Raw genomic sequence first — 22499 nt, 5'->3', positions numbered from 1 at the left:
GAAGCCCTCGTACCGCAACTAGAGTAACCCCCGCTCTGCGCAACTAGAGAAAAGTCCATGCAGCGGTGAAGACCCAGCACAGCCAAAATACACAAATATTTTTTAAAAAGTGATTGCCAGGGGCAGGGGGTGGGGAAGGTGGAGGAGGGGCAAATTACTGTTTAATGGACACAGAGCTTCAGTTTAGGGAGATGACAAAGTTCTGGAGCTGGGTGATGGTGATGGCTGTACAACAACATGAATGCATTTGATGCCACTGAACTGCACACTTAAAAAGGGTTACAGTGGTAAATCTCATATTATGTATATTTTACCATAATAAAAAAAAAGTCTTGCCAATATTTCACAAATTGATGGCACCTGAATATTTTTAGCCTTCTCCCGTCTAGAAAATATTCAGATAGATTTGTATGGGATGCTTTAGGGTAAGGAACTGATATAAAAGGTGGTGCTTTTTTGAATGCTACTTACATATTTTAATTATATGATTTGTTTAGGAACATAAAGCTCCATTATGTACATTCTGGCTTCATCATAAATTAATTATGCTTGGTATATTATTAGATTGACTAGTCTACCTTTTTTAGACAATAATTGCACACTTACTAATTGGATTAGCTTTCAAATATATTTCTGATTAAAAATAGAGACTCAAAATTAAAGAACTAAGTTTTTTTTTATTTCATTTTTTGCAAGTTAATGAGGAATGGAAAGAGATTGTTTTAAATCTCTCAACATCACAGCAGCGGCCAGGCTCTGGCTTGGCTGGACGCCAACACGATACCTCATGAATTACTAACAAGACCCCTGCCTTGATATCTGAGCTCCCACCTCCATCCTGTGTGTCTGTCCTCTTAATCGTTCCCATTCCTCAGCTTGCATTCCTGTTTTTGTCACACATCTGGAACATTCCCAGGTGTCTCGGTTCTTACAACTGAACTGCCTGTTGCCCACTCTCACAGCCCCCCGAGTCCTCCAGGGGTCTCTGCTCTTGTACCAGTCCCCTCCCCAGGTCGGGCTCCCTGCCCTGCCCCAAGCACAGCAAGAAGGGGACCCTCCTAGGGGACACATCTCCCAGAGGCTGACTGCCTAGCTACTCTTCTCTACCCACACACGTGGGTGGTCCACTTCTGGGCCTTGACTCCAACAAGGCTTAGAGACAGCTGAACTGCCAGCCTCCATGCCTAGCTGGTGAGACCTCTCAGCTGGACAATTCCTGGCACCCATCCCCACCACCCCTGACTTTCAGCCAAACGCCTCTCCAAGGCCCCCTGTGCTGCACTGTCTACTTCTAGGGCCTCCTGGTTTCTGCTCCCCTGGGGCTTGTCATTCTCCACGTCCTGGGAGATTCTGGGCTACGGGACACACTGATGGTGAGGCTCTGGGACCAGGGGCTGGGGTGAGGTCAGGTGAGCCTGGCCCGGGAAGGCGTTCTATAGGGGCAGGAAGGAGACTGGATGGCATCCATGCCTTCCTCCAGGCCTTATCCCAGGGTGGCAGCAACGTCTCCACCTCTTCTAGTCCAACTGGCCTCCTCCTTCCCTTAACTCCTGCCGAGAGTCTTGTCTGCGTCACCCTGGGAGATTTCAGTCAGGTAACACCTTGCCGGTGACTGAGCTGCTCCGCCTGGCTTGTGTTCCTAACCAACCTCCAGTGGAAGTCTTGAATTTTGAATTTTGTATGCCCTATTAAGCTCAGCCCAGGCATGTGGTATATGCTCAGTTCAGTTCAATCGCTCAGTCGTGTCTGACTCTGCGACCCTGTGAACTGCAGCACGCCAGGCCTCCCTGTCCATCACTAACTCCCAGAGCTTGCTCAAACTCATGCCCACCGAGTTGGTGATGCCATTCAACCATCCCATCCTCTGTCGTCCCCTTCTCCTTCTGCCTTCAATCTTTCCCAGCATCAGGGTCTTTTCCAATGAGTCGATTCTTTGAATCAGGTGGCCAGAGTATTGGAGTTTCAGCTTCAGCATCAGTCCTCCCAATGAATATTCAGGTATATGTTCAGTAAGTCCTGATTTAAAGTCTTTGAAGCCAGTGTCATCTCTTAAAAGAATTGCTTGGCACCAGACCATGAGCTAAATGGTTTAGATGAATTCTCTCATTTAGTCTTCAAGACAACACTATGAAATAGGCAGTAATACCTCCCCTATAACAGTTGAGGCAACTGAGGTATTAACACTTGCCCAAGATCACCCAGCAAAAACAGATGATCTGGGGTTGGAAGTGCCCTTGGTGGCACATGGCCTCCACTTTGATTGACAGAACTGACTCATCAGCCCAGCAACCACAACTCCCTGAACGCTACCTTGGCCCAGGCTGCTGGCTCATAGCGCAGACCATTCACAAAGGAAGGGAGACTAGGGACGGGCCAGTCCATTCACACAGTCATTGATTCTTTCAATAAGCAACTGTAGGCCAGTCAGGTGCCAGGCGTGGCACTGAGTCTCTCTGGCCGATATTTTTGCACATCTTACCTCCTCCCAGCCACCTCCACCTCACTCTTCTTTACCTTGTGAAGGATGGCTCTATCTTCAAGACTCAGCCAAGATATCTTCTCTAGGAAGGACCTGGCCTTCTTCATTGCTACTGGCATGTGGTTTGGGCTCCAGAAATCCATGCTTTGACTTCCTGTGTCCCTTATAGTTCCATCCTCCACCCCTGACGCCAGCTCTGATGTTTGTTTGAGATGTAGGGATTGAAGAACCACCAGTCTTCCCAGGTGGCTCAGTGGTAAAGAATCCACCTGCAAACGCAGGAGATGCAGGTTCGATCCCTGGGTCGGGAAAAGCCCCTATAAGAGCCTGGGTTGGGAAGAGTCCCTAGCAACCCACTTCAGTATTCTTGCCTGGAAAATCCCGTGAACAAAGGAGCCTGGCAGGTTACAGTCCATGGGGTTGCAAAAGAGTCAGACATGGCTGAGAGACTGAGCACATGACAAACACAGGGACTGAAGAGCAAGGTGATGTTTCAGGAGTTTGGGGGGATGCTTTCTAAAAACTACGCAAGCACATCCTGCTTTACATAATAGATGTTTTTAGAAAGGTTGTGGGTACATGACCCTTTAATGAATTGAAATCCTGTTTTCCAATTGATGTATGCTTCAGAGGTGACGTTCTAAATTGCTGTTAAACTTCACTTTTAAAAAATGCTGGGTCCTAGTACTTTAAAAACAAACTAGTCTCGAGTGAACTTTTCTATAGCATGATGATTATCCATATACAGTCCCTTGAATGTTCTGACATAGCTTCACATTCACAAGAATGCTTTTGGAATCCTTCGGTGAAATGAGCGACAAGCCTCAGTTTATAAATTGGTCAGATTTGGGGAGGTCAAATTAATTGTGATGTGGATGTGTATGCTTGCATGCTCAGTTGCTTCAGTTGTCTCCCATGCTGCAATCCCATGGATTGTAGCCGACCAGGCTCCTCTGTCCATGGGGATTCTCCAGGCAAAGAATACTGGAGTGGGTTGCCAAGCCCTTCTTCAGGGGATCTTCCCGACCCAGGGACTGAGCCTGTGTCTCCTGCATTGCAGGCAGATTCTTTACCACTGAGCCATTGGGGAAGCCATGTGGATGTGTATAGTTAGAATCAAATAGAACTAAATAGCTTAAACAAAGACTGAGCAGTTTCACTGCAGAATGCCCTCCACCTACCCCTCCCCCACCCAGGGGCAACCAGAGTCAACTCCTTCTGGCTCGGAGAGTTTCCTTTACCTGTGTGAAGTCAGAGCTGAAGCCCACAAGCCACAAAGCCTCAGTGAAAGAATTTCTTAAGGCCTGTTAATACTGGTGGGCACAGCCAGGCTGAGCCAGCATGAAGTAAGACAATCTGATCACCAGCACCCTCTGCAAATGCCGGAGGAGTGCTCCCACACGTGGCCTCTGATAACAGGTACATGGCATTGTCAGATGCTGGGAAGGGTGACATTGAGCCCGAGTGAGTGGTGGTCTTAGAACAAGTTAAGAAAGGCTTGACAGAGGAGGAACAAGGGCAGAAGGTGTAAGGTCCCCCAACCCCAGCACATAATCCACATAATCCTATGCTACTCTTTGCTTGGAAGATTTCCACGGCTGGGGTGCCTATAGCAATAGCATCAAAAAATGTGCGTGTAACTTACTTGCACATGTTTTCTTATCTGGATTAAGAGCAAATCCTTTAGGACACCGGCAAAGGTAGGAGCCGTCAACATTTACACACTCGTGTTCACATCCGTGGTTTTCTGAGGCGCAATAGTCCACAGCTGTAAAGATGAAAACACAGGGTTTAAGTAGAAACCCAGAGAGGTAAAGGGCACAGTAGACTGGAAGCATACTTACAACAAATATAAGTCAGGATGAATACCACTGCCCCCCAAAAAGGAGAGATATATAAATATGAAACTAAAACTTTCCTCTTGAGAAAAAAATCAGGAGTCAGGATCAGACAATTCATACCAGAAGGTACTAAAGAACATAAGAACAATTGAAGGCACTGAGTCCTAACCGCTGGACTGCCAGGGAATTCCCTAACAATTGTCCTTAGAAGTTAAAGAAATGCAAATCAAAACAATCACAAGGCAAACTTAGTAAAATGCAAAAGTAAAGACAAGATAAAATCCAGTGGTGGCAAGGCAGCAGGGAAACAGAGTCAGACTTATTTATAGTGGGTGACATAAACCGATAAAAACTCTTCTGGAAGGACATTTGACAATATTCACTCTGGAACTGTGACCCCAAAGCATAATTGAAAAAAGGAGTAAATTAACTATATGGAATAAGCTATTTATAGCAGTATCATTCACAAGTGACCAAAAAAATTCTGGAAAATAAGATGAACACTTAATAAGGATAAGTGGTTTAGTAGTTTTTGAGAAAATACACTGGTCTCTTTTCTCATTCATCCTGCAAATATTCATTGAGTACGTACTCTGGGCCCCAACCTATTTTAGGTGCTAAAGATGAAACAAATAACAAAACAGACGAAAACTCCAGTCCTTGAGAAGCTTCCATTTGGATGCTGGTTGTAGACAAAAAGGAAAATAAGTAAGTAAAGAACATAGCCTCTGAGAAGGTAGAGAGCATTTTGGAGAAAAGTAAAATGGTGAAAAGGAAAAGAGACTGTCGGGGGGTGAGAGAAAGGGTGTGATGTAACAGCTGGGGTGAGGAAAGGCTCACCAGGAAGGCGGCAGTTGGCAGAGCCAGGATGATAACTGGGAGGGAGCACCCCAGGCAAAGGGAACGACAGCAGGTGCAAAGGCCCGGAGATGGAAATATGCCTGTGAGCTGGAGAATCAGCGAGGAGGCCAGAGTCACTGGAGCAGAGAGGGGTGGGAGACAGAAAGACTGCAGGTCAGGAGGGACCGTAGAGCCATTGCCAGGACTTTGGCTTTTACTCTGAGTGAGCAGGGGGTAAACCCCCGAGGGGGAGGGTTTTGAATAAAGAAATCGAGAAGAGACCATGGCATCAGATGTGACCAGAACACCAGCTAGGAGGCTTCCCTGGTGGTCCAGTGGTTAAGAATTCGCCTTCCAGTGCAGGGGATGCTGGTTCATCCCTGGGGGGGACGAGTAAGATCCCACATGTGTGTGGGTGCATGCTAAGTCACTTCAGTTGTGTCTGACTCTTTGTGACCCTACGGACTGCAGTCCGCCAGGCCCCTCTGTCCATGAGATTCTGGACAAGATTCAGGCAAGAATACTGGAGTGGGTTGCCATGGCCTCCTCCAGGGGAATCTTCCCAACCCAGGGATCGAACCCACATCCCTTACATCTCCTGCATGGTAGGCAGGTTCTTTATCACTGGCACCACTTGGGAAGTCCAAGATCCCACATGCCACAGGGTAACTAAGGCTGCACACTGCAACAAAGACACAGCACAGCCAGAAGGAAAAACAGAGAAAGAAAACCAGTTAGGAGGTGACTATAATAATCCCAGTGAGGAAAGGGTGGGGGATACTTAAAGCAGCACAGGGTGGGCAGGAGGCAGGGAAGAGAGCAGGGTGTGGCGTTCTGGGTGGTTCTTAGGGACTTGTGTGTCCCCACCCCCGGCACAAAGTTATGGTGAAGTCCTGAGCCCGGGTACCTGTGAATGTGATCTTATTTGGAAACTGGTGTCTCTGCAAATACAATCAAGTTAAGATGAGGTCATCTGTCCGGGGCCTAATCCAAGTGAGTGAGTGAAAGTCGCTCAGTCGTGTCCAACTCTTTGCGACCCCATGGACTATACAGTCCATGGAATTCTCCAGGCCAGAATACTGGAGTGGGTCGCCTTTTCCTTCTCCAAATTCAGGGTGAGTGGTGTCCTTATAGGAAGAGAAGAACGCCACGTGAAGACAGATGAGAGCAAGCAGCTGTAGCTCAGGAGTGCCGAGGACCAACAGACACCATCAGAAGCAAGAAAGGATTCTCCCTCACGGGTTTCAGAGGGATCACGGCCCTGCCAGCACCTTGTCAGACTTCTACCTCCCAGAGCTAGGAGACAATGCAGTTCTGTGGTTACCAGTTACTGGGTTTGTGGTTCTCTGTTATGGCAACCCTCAGGGACAGTACACCAGATTGAAAGTGGGGCCAGTCAGATTCCTTTCAGATTAGAGGTGAAAGGAGAAAGAGAGGAGATTCAGGCTGACTCAGGGGTGGGGAAGGTGTAAGTAGGGTGGATTTTGTAGGGAATACTCAAGAGTTCCATTTGAGGTAGTAGATGGTTATTAGTAGCATAACATAACTGTAAATAGGGATACAAAATTTGGTGAAAAAAGTAGATTTGAAAATTGTATATTTACCATGATTAGATCCACTTACAATAGAGCTCTAAGGCAAAACCTGAAAATTAAAAATAAAAATGCTTTGCTTCCTGTGTTAAGGTGGTAGGATTATGGATGGGTTTTTTTTTTTTTTCCTTAAAAATGTTTCCCTCTAAATAACCATTTAGGCTATCTGAATACCAAAATTTGTAAATAATAACAAGGAAATCGAATCTGCAAATTAATGCACATGTACGGTTTTAAAAAGCAAAACCAGGCATTGAGAAAATAATGACATACAAACATAGTAATCAAAAGGCACAAAGGGAAAAGCTAAAGATTTTTAAAGGCTAATAACGTGTGTTGTGTTTATTCTTTTCCTCCCAGGCTTCATTAAGTTTCTGTTAAGGTGCTGTTTTTTCTAATGTCCCTTCCTAAAGAGTTCTAATAAGGCCTGATACTTGTGGTTTTAGCACACAAGCCATTTTGGTGGGAACAGTACATTCACACAGTCAGTCTCAGGATCTGAATGTCATGGACATCAGCCAGTTGCTGGAGTTGAGTTACAACATAAATACTGATCTAGCACCAGATCTTTCTAAAAGTTAATGTATCAGCTTTCAAGAACTAATGTATCATTAAATGAATAGCTGGGGACACTCAGGGCATAGAGGTCAAGGACATCAGGCCCTGGCATGTGACCCAGGCTGCATGCCACAGGACGGGCCTTGGTGTAGCCCACACGAGCCTGTATTAGCAGGAGACACTCCCCACCTCCAGCCTCCTCACCCTGAGCCTGAACTGCTGTCTTGAAAATCTCCCAACCCTGGATACGGCTGTCTGCTGTCAGCTGGGCCCACTTCGGGTCACCCACTTGTTAGTGTTGTAATTGTATTCATCTCCCATGCTAGTCAGGTCATGCTTAAAATCTTGCATGCTAGGCTTCAGCACTATTTGAACCAAGAACTTCTAGATGTCCAAGCTGGGTTTAGAAAAGGAAGAGGAACTAGAGGTCAAATTGCCAACATTCACTGGATTATCAAGAAAGCAAGGGAATTTCAGAAAAACATCTATCTCTGTTTCATCAACTATGCTAAAACCTTTGAGTATGCGGGTCATGACAAACTGTGGAAAGCTCTTAGAGAGATGGGAAAACCATACCATCTTACCTGTCTCTTGAGAAAGCTGTATGCGGGTCAAGAAGCAATGGTTAGAACCCTGTTTGGAACAACTGATTGGTTCAAGATCGAGAAAGGAGTAGACCGGGCTGTCTGCTGTCACCCTGTTTGTTTAACCTATATGCTGAGCGCATCATGAGAAATGCCGGGCTGGATGAGTTACAAGCTGGAATCAAGACAGGCGGGAGAAACATCAACAACCTCAGATATGCGTGATACCACTCTAATGGCAGAAAGCAAAGAGGAACTAAAGAGCCTCTTAATGAGGGTGAAGGAGCAGAGTGAAAGAGCCAGCTTAAAACTAATTATTAAAAAAACTAAGATCGTGGCATCTGACCCTATTACTTCATGGCAAATAGAAGGGGAAAAGGTGGGAGTAGTGACAGATTTCCTCTTCTTGGGCTCCAAAATCACTGAGGATGGTGACTGCAGCCATGAAATCAGAAGATGGTTGCTTCTTGGCAGGAAAGCAATGACAAACCTAGACAGTGTGTTGAAAAGTAGAGACATTACTCTGCCGACAAAGGTCAGTATAGTCAAGGCTATGGTCTTCCCAGTGGTTACGTACAGTTGTGAGAGCTGGATCGTAAAGAACGCAGAGCGCCAAAGAACTGCTATCTTCGAACTGTGGTGCTGGAGAAGACTCCTGAAGTCCCTTGGACAGCAAGGAGGTCAAACCAGCCAGTCTTAAGGGAGATCAACCCTGAATATTCACTGGAAGGACTGAGGATGAAGCTGAAGCTGAAGCTCCAATATTTAGGGAGATCAACACTGAATATTCACTGGAAGGACTGAGGATGAAGCTGAAGCTGAAGCTCCAATATTTTGGTCATCTGATGTGAACAGACGACTCATTGGAAAAGTCCCTGACGCTGGGAAAGATTGAGGGCAGGAGGAGAAGAGGGCATCAGAGGATGAGATGGCTGGACGGCATCGCTGATGCAAGGAACGTGAACTTGGCAAACTCTGGGAGATGGTGAGGGACAGGGAGGCCCGGCGTGTTGCAGTCCATGGGGTCGCAAAGAGTCAGACACGACTGGACGACTGAACAGCAACAACAACTCCCCACCTCCAACCTCCTCACCCTGAGCCCTGGCTGTCTGCTGTCAGCTAGCTGGGCCCACTTCAGGTTACCTACTTGTTAGTGTTGTTGCAGTGAAAAGGAAAAAAAAAGAGGAATGAGGGGTTTTTTTTTTCTTTCCCTTTCCTGAGAACAAAGAAGATAAAGAGAACAGTGAGCCGGCCTGAACATTCCTAGTTTGTTTGTTTTTTTTAAGTTTAACTGCTCCTAACTCTGCATGTCTGTAACTAAGTTTGCTTTTCTGCCCCTTAATTCTGCAGGAATTACACCCTTCACACCTATTTTCCTTTGATTTTATGCTAAATACATCCTGGATCTGGTGTTTACCCTTACAACACCCTTCCCCTTGTAGTTACATATCAGAAAGGAGCCTGCAGAGCCAACAAACCGCCAGACTCAATCACTGGGTTACTGACGCCAGTCTTTGAAACAATATGAGAGGAAGAAATCAAGATCCTAACACCTTAGCTCCTCATCACTGACTCCTGACTGCGAACCCTCATCTTATATAAGGCCTTACTCTCTTCTTGGGGGTGGGGGGGCACAGTTCTTGAGGCATCAGCCTACTGTGTCCTCCTCTCTGCTAGCTGAAAGCCACCTTTCTATCTCCTCCAAATTCTGCCTCTGTACTTTTTATTTGGCTTCAGTGGGCAGAGAAAGCCAAGATTTTGCCAACAACAGTGTCCCTTCCACAGAAAGAGCTGCTGATCTACCTGACTTCCATGTTCCAGGCCACTGACAGTACCACAGTGATGAGTGGGCAAGTCGCTGTACCTAAAAGCCTAAAACTCAGACCCTACCTCTCTCTGGAATTTCTGAGCCCAGCCGTCTTTGTCCCTCAGACACTTGGGTGTGCTGGTCCCGTATTAGACTGGGGAGAGACCAGTAGCTTTGCTTGGGCCTGAAGTCTAAGCCACATACTCCAACCTCACCTTTTTTCCCCCAGAATGTTCTACAACAGGGTATCCAATGTTGAATCAGGTATTAACACAAAGTTGCACAGAAGAAGCTCTTTTAATTGACCACCACATAACCAACTCCTGATCGATCATTGCTTTTCGTTCCCTCTGAAAAATATGGGACCTGATGCCCAGAACATGCTAAATGCTCAAGGCTGTTGGAATAGCTGTGCTTCTGAATACCTGTGCACATTTCTCATTGGCTGGGCTGCATGCTTATAAAGCAGCCTCGGAGGAACACATGCCCCAGAGCACCTGTGTACTTTTCTTATTGACTGGCTGCACGCTTATTCAGTTCTCTAAATGTGGTGGTGACCCAGCTGCAACAATCCTCCCTTGAGAACTTTTTGTTGTTCAGTCGCTGAGTCGTCTCCGACTCTTTGCAGCCCCATGGACTGCAGCACGCCAGGCCTCCCTGTCCTTCACCATCTCCCGGAGCTTACTCAAACTCATGTCCATTGAGTCACTGATGTCATCCAACCATCTCATCCTCTGTCGTCCCCTTCTCTTCCTGCCCTCAGTCTTTCCCAGCATCAGGGTCTTTTCCAATGAGTTGGCTCTTTGCATCAGGTGGCCAAAGTATTGGAGTTTCAGCTTCAGCATCAGTCCTTCTAAGGAATATTCAGGATTGATTTCCTTTAGGATGGACTGGTTGGATCTCCTTGCAGTCCAAGGAACTCTCAAGAGTCTTCTCCAACACCACAGTTTGAAAGCATCAATTCTTTGGTGCTCAGCCTTCTTTATGGTCCAACTCTCACATCCATATATAACTACCGGAAAAACCATAGTTTTGACTATGGACTTTTGGCAGCAAAGTGATCTCTCTGCTTTTGAATATGCTGTCTAGGTTTGTCATAACTTTTCTTCCAAGGAGCAAGCGTCTTTTAATTTCATGGATGCAGTCACTGTCCACAGTGATTTTGGAGCCCAAGAGAATAAAATCTGTTACTGTTCCTACTTTTTGCCCATCTATTTGCTGTGAAGTGATGGGACTTCCTGGCACATGGGATCAAGTGCCATGATCTTAGTTTTTTGAATGTTGAGTTTTAAGCCAGCTTTTCCACACTCCTCTTTCACCTTCATCAAGACACTCTTTAGTTCCTCTTAACTTTCTGCCTCTAAGGTGGTATCATCTGCATATTTGAGGTTGTTGATATTTCTCCCAGCAGTCTTGATTTCAGCTTGTGAGTCATCCAGCCTGGCATTTCACATGATGTACTCTGCACATAAGTTAAATAAGCAGTGACAATACACAGCCTTGACATATTCCTTTCCCAATTTTGAACTAGTCTGTTTTTCCACGTCCAGTTCTAACTGTTGATTCTTGTCTTGCATATAGGTTTCTCAGGAGACAGATAAGACGGTCTGGTATTTGCCATTTCTAGCAAACACAGTTTGCTGTGTTCCACACAAAGGCTTTAGCGTAGTCAATGAACCAGAAGAAATATTTGGAATTCCCTTGCTTTTTCTATGATCCAGCGGATGTTGGCAATTTGATCTCTGGTTCCTCTGCCTTTTCTATATCCAGTTTGTACATCTGGAAGTTCTCAGTTCATGTACTGCTGAAGCCTGGCTTGAAGGATTTTGAGCATAATCTTGCTAGCATGTGAAATGAGTGCAATTGTATGGTAATTTGAACATTCTTTGGCATTGTCTTTCTTTGGGATTGGAATGAAAACTGACCTTCTCCAGTTCTGCAGCCACTGTTGAGAACTTGTTAGGAATGCAAATTCTCAGGCCCCACTCCAGACATACTAAATCAGAAAATCTGTGTATGGGACCCAGGAATATATACTTCAGTAGGTTCTCTAGGTGACACTGATGCATGTGAAAATTTTTAAATCATTGTTAAAATGAGTCAAAGTTATTTTTATTTTCAAACCTCTATGTGCTATTTGTACACCTTATTGTAATTAATTGAAATACTATAAAAACTAATTAAATATATAAGCAAGCACTAAAACAGATAGAATTTTTAAAAAATAAAAACCAAGTGGAAAGCTTTTGGCACTTAAACGCAACCTGCTAACTAAAATTGCTCTAGAACCAGGCATAGATGAAACATGTAAAGGACTAGGGAAAATTTCATAAAAATTATACAGATTCTGCCCTTAGACTACTTTACAGAAGTCTTCAAATTCTTGCTCCAATTTAAAGAAATCAAAGTTGAAAACCATAGACAACATATTATGGGTATGTTTATGTAAGAAAGATGTTTTTAAATCATATTTTTTAAATGAACTAAAAATTTGTAATTTTTGGAAGGGTAATCAAAAGAAGTTTTTATTAAAAGCATATTTATGTGTTCTGAAGAAAATGTAAACACTTCAGGTAGATTTGGTTATGCACTTTTCATGATTCTGCTCTTTGAATGGCATTTCTCATCAACCAGCTGATCTCACAGGACAAGAAGGTTTCTCCCGGACTCTGATTTTCCTGCTGGTTTTGTTTTTCGTGTGCACAGCTCTCTGGGGGAACCGAAGGGGAGAGGAGAGACTGGCAAGGCAGGACTCAAGCATTCCTGGGTCTAAGATCCTGGCCCACAAAACCTAAAGGTGTCAAAATCCCACTTTGATTTGAGGGCCACCTACTGGCTCTCTGCCAGGCCTCTGAGGACAGCAGATGAGGCCATTGTGAGACGTGGAGGAGCCCATGTGAACCTAAAAGCTTTCTAAGGTTGAGAGAGTTCCAGTCAATCCAACTCTGTCATCCTTCGATGCATGTTTTAGGTTCTTTGCACAACTTCCTTAGTTGCCAATTTATAGAAAGAGACACCAAGTTTAGGGGGTGGATGTATGGAGGTGACCAGTGTGTGTAGCTCAAGAGATCCTCCATTGTTCCAAGTCCTCTCCTATTTCAGCAAAATCCTTCCTTGGTAATTTTGCCTGAAACAACCAGAAAGAGTAAGTCTCTGACTGTAGCTCTTTGCCCCCCTGGATCACAGAGTGCTAAGATCTCGGGGTTGGAAGCCAGTCTTTCTGTGTTCAATCTCTGCCTAACACGTGAGAAAGCGCCCAGCTGTTTCCAAGGATAAACCATATTTGGTGCAAGGTAGTAAAGCCTAAGATTGACAGTCTCTGGTTTATTATCTAGTTGAATTCCAAGGTCTCCTCAGCAGGCATTAGTCTGCAAAGAGGATGGCCTCACTAGAAACAGGATATTTTAAAGAGGAGCATTTGGGTTTGTTAGCTTGTTGATGACAGAGTAAGAAAAACCAAATATGTCATTTAGAGAAATTGTAGAACCAATTTACTTGCTGAGTATATATAAGATACACGCACAGAGTCAGCTTCACAAACCTCTTTCCCAGGGCATGACTGGATTCCTATATGTAGGAGTTTAAAACTCGGAGAAAGTTTCCTATTGATTTTGATAACAACAGGGAAATGTTCTGGGCTGGATGTCCCATCCTAAATTCATTTGTTGAAGTCCTAAATCCCCAGTTGGTCAGTCGGTGACTGCATTTGGAGAAAGGACCTTTAAAGAGGTAATTAAGTTAAAATGTGGCCATTAAGGTGGGTGCTAATCCAATCTGACTGGTGTCCTCAGGAGAAATGGAAATTTAGACACGCACAGAGGTACCAAGGATGCCTGGGCACTGAGCAAAGACCACATGCAGAAGCGGCAAGCCAAGGAGAGAGGCCTCCAAAGAAATCAACCCTAAAAAAAATAAAATAAAATAAAAATAAAAAAATTAAAAATTAAAAAAAAAAAAAAAGAAAAAAAAGAAATCAACCCTGCTGACATGTGGACTTTGGACTTCTAACCTCCAGAACTGGGAAAATAAACTTTTATTGCCACTCACTCTGTGGTAGTTTGTTATGGCAGCCCTCGCAAACCAAGGCACGGAGAAATCTTTGCATTCTTGGGAGATCAAGCTTTACGCATGAGGAGTAAGCTGATGAAGTAAAAATTTGACTTTCAATATAAAGATTGATCCTCCCATCCCTTGTCACCAACTTAAATATCAGCCATCAGGTGGCACTAGTGGTAAAGAACCTGCCTGCCAGTGCAAGAGACGTAAGAGACGCAGGTTCCATCCCTTGGTTGGGAAGATTCCCTCCTGGAGGAGGGCATGGCGACCCCTCCAGTATTCTTGCCTGGAGAATCCCATGGATAGAGAAGCCTGGTGAGCTACAGTCCATAGGGTTGCGTAGAGTCAGACACGACTGAAGCGACTTAGCATTCCCTTCTCACTGAAGGTGACTGGCATAGAAGAATATAGAAGGAAAGTTTTGAAGGCAGCAGTAGCAGCATGCTAAATACCAGTGCTATGTGCCACCATCATTTGGGGTATGGATCTCAATGTGATTTTTCAAATGTACCACATGTTTGATGCATTATTACATGTAAGCATTCATGAGAAGATAAAAATTCAAAAAAGATGCAGAAATTCAGATTCAACTAATGTGTATCAGTTGCCCATGTATAGTACAGTTCCAAGTGCTTGCCATATATATAAAATTTTTAATTGGAGTACAGTTGACTTAAAACGTTGGGTTAGTTTCAGGTGTACAGCAAAGTGATTCAGTTATACATATACGCATATCCACTCTTTTTTAGATTCTTTTCCTATATAGGTCTCTACAGAATAGTGAGGCTTTCCATGTATTAACTCATCTCACCCTCACAACAACCCTTGGAGGAGGTATTGTTATCTTCAATTTACAGATGAAGTCTCTGAAACAGACAGGTGAAGAGACCTATAAAATATGCATGACCACAGTACCTACTTCAAAGGATGGTCTCAGTTATATACAAAATGTTTCACACAGGTCCTGGAATTTAGTAACATTCAAGGAGTAGAAATTATATTTTTATCACATTGCCTGCCTAATAAAATCAGGTTTGAATTTGGGAGTAAAGAGATACCTTAATACCACTCAGTTGTTCCACAACCATTTACTGAACAACTACTGTGTGTCAGGCATCATGCTAATCCCTGGATGTAATGACGAGCAAAGAGCATCATAAGATAGTAAGACACCTTTGAAGAAAGGCAGGAAGGAGAGGCCAAGCTTTCAGTGGTGATTATCTCCATGGAGTGAAATTGAGGAGGAAGGTCTTTCAGGTTTTGATTTCATATCAATCTGGGCTTTATATGTGGGCTTCCCTCATAGCTCAGTTGGTAAAGAATCTACCTGCAATGCAGGAGACCCCAGTTCTATTCCTGGGTTGGGAAGATCCCCTAGAGAAGGGATAGGCTACCCACTCCAGTATTCTTGGGCTTCCCTTGTGGCTCAGCTGGTAAACAATCTGCCTGCAATGCAGAAGACTTGGGTTCAATTCCTGGGTCGGGAAGATCCCCTGGAGAAGGGAAAGGCTACCCACTCCAGTATTCTGGCCTGGAGAATTCCATGGACTATATAGTCCATGGGGTCAGCAGAGTTGGACATGACTGAGTGACTTTCACTTTCACATCTGTATGTACTCTGAATTTTTTTAATAAACAAAAATTGATTTTGTAATTTAGAAACCAATCAAGGAGAAAAGCTTTTTTAGAAAAATGAATGCTTGAGATCGTGATCAGTCAATCTTAATGATTCAAGAAAAACATTTTGCAAGTCTACTGTGTGAAAGATGAAAATTAAAGGAATTGGCCTTTGCACCCTCTTCACCCCAAGGGTTTACAATCTGCTTGGGCAGGTAAGATGCAAACAGGACCCAAGTTACCCCAAAAGACAAGGCAGTAAATAAACACCAGGAGAGCAAGCACAGCAAAAAATTCACCCTCAAAGACAGAGCTTAACTAAGGCAATTTGCTAACCAAAATTACTCTAGAACCAGGCATAGATGAAAAATGTAAAGGACCAGGAAATTTTTCATAAAAATGTACAGACTCTGCCCTTTAACTGCTTTACAGAAGTCTAAGGGTCTTTGAAAAATGTACAGTTTTGGATGGAAATTAACACAGCTTTAGTGGAAGCTGCTGGGTTACAAATACCAAGGCTCCACTAAAGCAAAATGAGAACTTTCTTTAGTGAGTAGTCCACCCTTGATCACCTGAATGTTGAAACAAATTCAGTTCTATCCAGAGTTAAATGAGCAGTTAGAAAAAATGGAACTCTAGCACTTGACATTAAGGTTCCACTAACTCAGAAAGTGTGGAAATGTTGGCTAAAAGGTCCTGAGCCTGGCTCAGAACTGACTTTTCATGCAGTCACAGTCATAATTCTGGGATGAGTCAAAGTACTCCCATGGGGTCCATTCACCAGTAGCTGGTCATGGTGAATTTCTACCAAACCTCTTCAAATGAGGTTAGATTTGCTGTCCCCACTTTCTCACCCTCTCACCACTCCCCCCTTGAAATCTGCCCTTTACCTCACCCCTCTTGATCATTAGCAACAGCCTCCTGGTCATTTTTGTGTCCCTAATGCCTAGCAGAGTGCCTGGCAGAGAGTCTGGAAATGTCGGCTGAGATGAATTACCAATGACTCAACTCGGTGGCTTTTTCTCTAAGTTCTGTTCCATTTGGCCTCGTTGGGACATGACACTAATATTGACCTGGCCTAGAAATTCTCTTTCGCATCCTAGTCCATGACTTCTGGTTCTCCCGCCCAACTCTCCCCAACTCCTCCATCCCTACCTTAGGCAGTTCCTTTGCAGATATCCTCCCTGTCCCCATGTTCCCCTCCAGCTCCCTGCATGTGACTGAGCCCAAGGCTCAGGCTTCACTCTTTCTTACTTCACACCTCATGGCATCTAGGAAACAATGATGATGATCACATGTGTTGTAATAACAATAACAACAACAACTGCCCAAGCGTATCAGGAACTGTACTTGTTATCTTATTTAATCCCACCAACTCTATGATGTAGGTATTATTACTCTGCGTTACAGATGAGAAAAACCAAGGCTCAGAAATAAAATGACACATGACTAGCAAGTAGCAGAACTAGGATTTGAGCCCAGGTCTTACTGTGTTGAAAGTCCAGACACTTTCAGAACAAACACAGAAGTGAATGTTGGAAATGGAAATTCAGAAGGAAACGGCTGTGCTGCCTCCTGCCTGCTCCGCTGGTCCCACTCTCTCCTCCTGGCGTTGGTGCTGCCTCTGTTCCCTTCGAGGTGTCCTTGCAGCTTTTCCATCTCAGCCTGAAACCCACCGTATCCTCCTTATCTTCTCTAAAAAATCTGTTCCCAGGACTCCCCTGGTGGTCCAGGGGTTAAAAATCCACCTTCGAGTGCCGGGGATCAAGTTTGATCCCTGGTGGGAGAACTAAGATCCCACATTTCTCGAGGCAAGTGCTGAGCCCGTGTGCCACAACTAGAGAGTCCGTGCAACAAAGAGCTTGCATGCAGCAACTAAGACCTGACACAGCCCGAAATGAAAACATTAAAAAAAAATCTGTTTCCATCACTCTTTCATCATTCTCACCATCACTCTCAGAATCATGGCAGCTCAAACCCAGGATTCGATTGTGACTTCCTCCTCTTTATTCATTGCACCTTCTTTCATTCCTGCACCTCCTTTCATTTCTCAACCCCTTCCTTCTCTCTGCATTTCTACAGTCGCTACTCAAACCTGGCCCTGGTCACCCTCCAGCAGAGGACTATCATAGTCTCCTAATCGGTCTTTCCAGCCCTCTTTCTTCCTCCTAGAATCCATCCTGCCCTGCACCATGAGACTGAGGTTTCTAAAATAAGGCTTTGCCTTTATCCATCCCAATCAGAAACCCTTTAGTGTCTTTTTATCAGAGATAAAGTTCAGACCCTTCAGCCTGGTTTTCAAAGCCCTGAATATTCTGGGCCCACTTGATGTCTTCAACTTCATCTCCTACTTTGCACCTGCAGAGAAATCTCTGCTTCAGCAGAGCTAGTCTTTTCAGCTATTTGAGTCAGGCTGGCCTTAACTAGGGTGACCTTATAATCTCTCATTCAGAATGGAATCCCCTTGAAAGTGAGAGAAAGTGCTATTGAGAAATGAGCCAACAGCCATAAACTGGGATCCTTCCAGATGAACTGGGATTATCGTCCCCACAGTCATACTGTTCTCTGCCCATCCACATCCAGACCACCCAGAGCAGGGGCTAAAGGAAGGCTCCCAGGGTCCCTAGCAGCCTCTGCTTCTCCTCTGAACTTCCTGGTGTAATAATACCTGGACTTGCCATCTTTGACGAGTCCCATCAGACAGATGTCTTCAGGTTATAGCCTTCAACCTGGCGTTCTCACGGTGACAGTCTCTCTCTTATCTACTAGATCTCTGTCTGCCGCCCTCCCCACCACATACACACACATGTGGTCTTAGTCCCCTCCTCTACACTACTGCTGCCCTGCATGTCTTCCCTCGCCTTGGACATCTGTCCAATTGCTACCCTTCCTTCCTCACCCAGATCTTCCCCATGCTGGCCATGAGGATTCCCTCCTCTCTGACCTTCTAGAGCCTCTGTTATTGATACCTCCATCATTTGCTCTGTACTCAGCACAGCCCCACGGAGCAGCAATTGACCCTTTGGAATTGTGTTCAGTCTCCCTAACCAAAGTAACTGGCAACAGAGGTCCACGGCCACTCAATCATTGCACGCTCAGCTTCTAACGGGTCAAATATTTGGTTGAAGAGGATGAGGATAACATCCGATGGATGAGGCCGGGGTCATGTATAGTCTCTCCCGTTCTCCCCTTCTTCGGCTTGACTGCGGCTCCGAGGAAGGCGGACATTCTTACATGCTGACGGCCGCAGCCAGAGCAAAGTGCAATCTGATAAACACGGCCCACGATGGATCCCAGGCAACCACAGCTTCGCCTCTCATGCTTGCTGCTCTTCAGTAAATGTCAAACTCCAGAAGTCTCAGCAAAAGCCGCAGAGACTCAAAGGCTCTCTACCACAGAGGACCCTTAGACGATTATTTGGCAACATCCAGAGAACCGGGCTTCTCACTGCCTTCCAGTTCCTCAAGGGCCAAGGCAGGTCCCCTGCCCCAGCCCTGGCTCCTACTGACCCTGACCCTTGTCATGCACACGAGCTCTGGGCCTGCCCTGCCTCTTCCCTCACCGTAAGTTTCCAGATGCCCTTGATCTGTTTCCTAAAGCTCATCCCCTGGCCTTACTTCCAATGGTAGAATTTCCTTTGACCCAACAGCACCCAAAGTTTCTACCCATTTAACAACCTGTAAGGGAAAAATCGGGCTTCCCCTATGGCTCAGTGGGTAAAGAATCTGCCTGCAATGCAGGAGACCTGGGTTCAATCCCTGGGTCAGGAAGATCCCCTGGAGGATGAAATGGCAACCCACCCCAGTATTCTTGCCTGGAGAATCCCATGGACAGAAGAGCGTGGTGGGCTACAGTCCATGGGGTTGCAAAGAGTCAGACTAAGTGACTAAGCACACAAGGGAAAAATATGTGAAACAAAATAGAGAGTATGACCTCATTTTGTGAAGCATTAACAAAATGTCTAGAAGTAGATATTTCTGTGGGGAAAGGTCTAGCAGAAAATACGACAAGCTATTAATAGTTATTTTCTCGTCTAACTTCCTCAATGAAAATAGGTACTTGCATAATAAAAATTAATGTAGCAAAAAAAAAAAAAGCTGGTGTTTCCAGATTGACTTCTTGTTTTGCCAGTGTTAATTGATGTGGTACCCTGCTACCTATCACGGTCACCATGGACAGAATAAGGAGGGAAAAAACAACTCTAAGGCTTAGGAGATCAATTCCACTGTGGACTTCTGATGCAGGTGGTTTTCATCTCCATCAGTGTGTAAAGGCAAGCAAACAAACCCATTTTATTCTCATCATCACCTACAAAGAACAGGCCACCACCTATACTTCTTTTTTCCCACCTATACTTTTGTTTTGTTGCTTTTTCCTTCCACATCCCCAGCTATGAATCACAGTGTGCTGGAAAGTTCTATGCGCAAAAACAAATTATCATTTACTGTTTGTGGGAAGCAAGACAGAACAGGTCCTCTGAAAACAACAGAGTAGGGAACAAGAAATGGAGGATTTAGACTTAGAAAAGGAAGGCTCCAGTTCTGATGTCAATCAAGTCCTTTTCCTTCCTTTCCTTACAGATTGTACCCTGCTCAGCTTGTTGAACACCTACTATGCCAGGCACTGTTTGATGGTGGAAAGATGAATGAGTCTGTGTGAACTTAAAGGGCTTTGCAGACAAGCTGGGAGGTGCCACATGCACATTAGGAATTCACTGGTCTGTCCTACAGGTGCCGAGGAAAACCATTACCCATCACTGAAGAAATGAGATGTCACCCCCCTTTTCACAGCCCCGCAATGTGGAGAAGCCACTCAGCTGACTGCAAGCGGTGCTTGTGGTTCCAAGCATTGCCCTTGAGGCTTCTTAGCTGGAGCCGGTGTTTGAGGCTGCTGTCTGTTTTCTGGTCTTCCCTATAGCTCAAATGGTAGAGAATCTGCCTGCAATGCAGGAGACCCAGGTTCGATCCCTGGGTCAGGAAGATCCTCCGGAGAAGGGCATGGCAATTCACTCCAGTATTCTTGCCTGGAGAATCCCATGGACAGAGGAGCCTGGTGGGCTACGGTCTGTGGGATTGCAGAGTCGGACACGACTGAGCACCTAACACTACTACTATTACTACACACAGTGGGCCTCTCACAGCTGGTGGTCACTGGGGCCGTGACTGAATTGCAGATCCATGCTTAGAAAGAAGGCTGCCTACCTCTTTGAGGTGCCACTCAGCAACGTCACCCATCACCACCTGACCTCCTGACCTGAGCTCTACTGAAGGCAGACCAGCCCAGACACCCACTCCAAACTGAATGCAAATCTGCCCAGTCCTTGCCAAGGGAAGCAGTAATGGATTGATCTATTAACATAGATTATCATAAATATGCCTTTTGCTGAGGACCCAGAATGGGAAAATGCTAACCTCAGCCATTTTACAAACGAAGTCTTTAAAATGCAAATGGTGACTAACAACTAGGACAGAGAATTTGGAGCACTTGGTTGAAACTCGAAGGAGTTTCAAGCTGGATACGTGGACCCCCCTTCCCTCCTTGTGTTTCCCCATCAGGCAAGGCTGGACGGGACACTCACCCTCACACTGTTTCCCATCCGCAGCCAGGGTGTAGCCACTGTAGCACTGGCAGACAAAGGAGCCCAGCAGGTTCACGCAGAGCTGCTCGCAGCCGTGGTCGTCTGCCGCACACAGATCCTGGACTGGGGCAAAGTGGCATCATTAGAACTTGGCTCAGAAGGAGGTGACTCTTGGCTCAGGGCCATCAATGAGCAATTCTACAGCACTTGGCAAAATAACTCTTAACTGGAAGCAATATAAGATCATGGTGGAAATTTCGGAAAACAGAAAAAAAATAGAAAAGAAAATTCAACTGTAATCTCCCCACCTACCATCCAGAGACCACCTCTGTTAATAGTTGGGTGAGTTTTTATGTATGTAAGGGCTTCCCAGGTAGTGCAGTGGTAAAGAATCCGCCAGCCAAGACAGCAGACGCAAGAGACACGGGTTTGATCCCTGGCTTGGGAAAATCCCCTGGGGTAGGAAATGGAGTAGGAACCACTCCAGTATCCTTGCCTAGAAAATCCCATGGGTAGAGGAGCCTGGCGGACTATAGTCCACGGGGTCACAAAGAGACAGATGTGACTGAGCACACACAGCCACTTATGTATACATAAAAGCATATTTTTCAAAGTTGGAATTTTTCTTCTCTATTAAATGCACTAGAAAATTTTAAATTAACATCAATATGTATTTCTCATGTCAAGGAGAGTGACGGATGGTTCTTGAGAACCGAAGTTATCATGGGCAGGCCTTTATGCTTGTCCACATCAAGTACCATTCATATTCTCTGAGAACCTAAAGGCTTTGTAATCAGTCTCACCAATGTACACACCTACGTACACAGTCTCACCAAGATCATTTGGCGCTGTCTTTGACGTTTTGCAGAAGCTGGGAGAGAGCACAGTGAAAAGGCCTGCTACTCCACCAAAACATGGCAGGTCTGGAAAAGTCCCTTATTCTCGTCTGCATTGGTCTCTTTGGACATAATTTTTCCTCATTCCATTTCTCTATCAGAAGGATGTTTGAAAATCCTCCTTGTGCTCTATTTATGCATCCCAGTAATAAAGGAGGAAAGTGGGAAGCCAGAAGAATTTAGGTAGAGATAACAAAGATAGAGAGAAATCAATGTATGGTATAAGGTGAAGTGAAGAGAAAGTCATGCACTCACGTCATACTCTTTCTGACCCCATGGATTGTAGTCCACCAGGCTCCTCTATGGTGATTAACAATGCTATTCCAGTCAAATATTTATTATGTATCCACAAAGTGCTGAGCTCTGGCTCTTTATTCAAATGCAATGTAAGAATACATTCACAGTAGGGTATTTACTGCCAAAGAACTAAGAATATATCAGAGGATGAAAAGTTTAAAGGCATTTTTAATCCTTCATCGACTCTGTCTCTCCTTTGAAGAAATTGGCTGACATGATGACATTATTTCTCAGCAAGGATAACGACTTGGTTTCATAACTAGCTCTTCCAGTGACTTTACCATTAAAGTTCGAGAAAATCAGACAGCATTAAAGGGATTGAATACATTAAAAAATTTTTTTTCCTCTGGTTAA

The 22499-nt window shown here is 44.9% G+C and overlaps 1 protein-coding gene across 4 annotated transcripts in view; it reads right to left on the bottom strand.

The window, feature by feature from the left end:
* The window catches only part of MATN2 (matrilin 2), a 165617-nt gene that overhangs the window by 53009 nt on the left and 90109 nt on the right, over window positions 1–22499 (bottom strand). For all 4 annotated transcript variants that reach the window (XM_081505204.1, XM_081505206.1, XM_081505205.1 and 1 more), the window contains exons 5-6: window positions 20953–21075; window positions 4125–4247 (exon numbers count right to left, since the gene is read on the bottom strand). In XM_081505204.1, the coding sequence (XP_081361330.1) occupies window positions 4125–4247; window positions 20953–21075 (246 nt within the window). The remainder of the gene's footprint in view (window positions 1–4124; window positions 4248–20952; window positions 21076–22499) is intronic.

This window comes from Giraffa tippelskirchi, chromosome 6 (genome assembly GCF_054371585.1).
Source record: "Giraffa tippelskirchi isolate mGirTip1 chromosome 6, T2T-mGirTip1v1.2.pri, whole genome shotgun sequence".
In the NCBI taxonomy this organism is placed as follows: domain Eukaryota; kingdom Metazoa; phylum Chordata; class Mammalia; order Artiodactyla; family Giraffidae; genus Giraffa; species Giraffa tippelskirchi.
The sequence above is the reverse complement of the archived record's forward strand: the minus strand, read 5'-3'. Positions and strand labels throughout refer to the sequence as shown.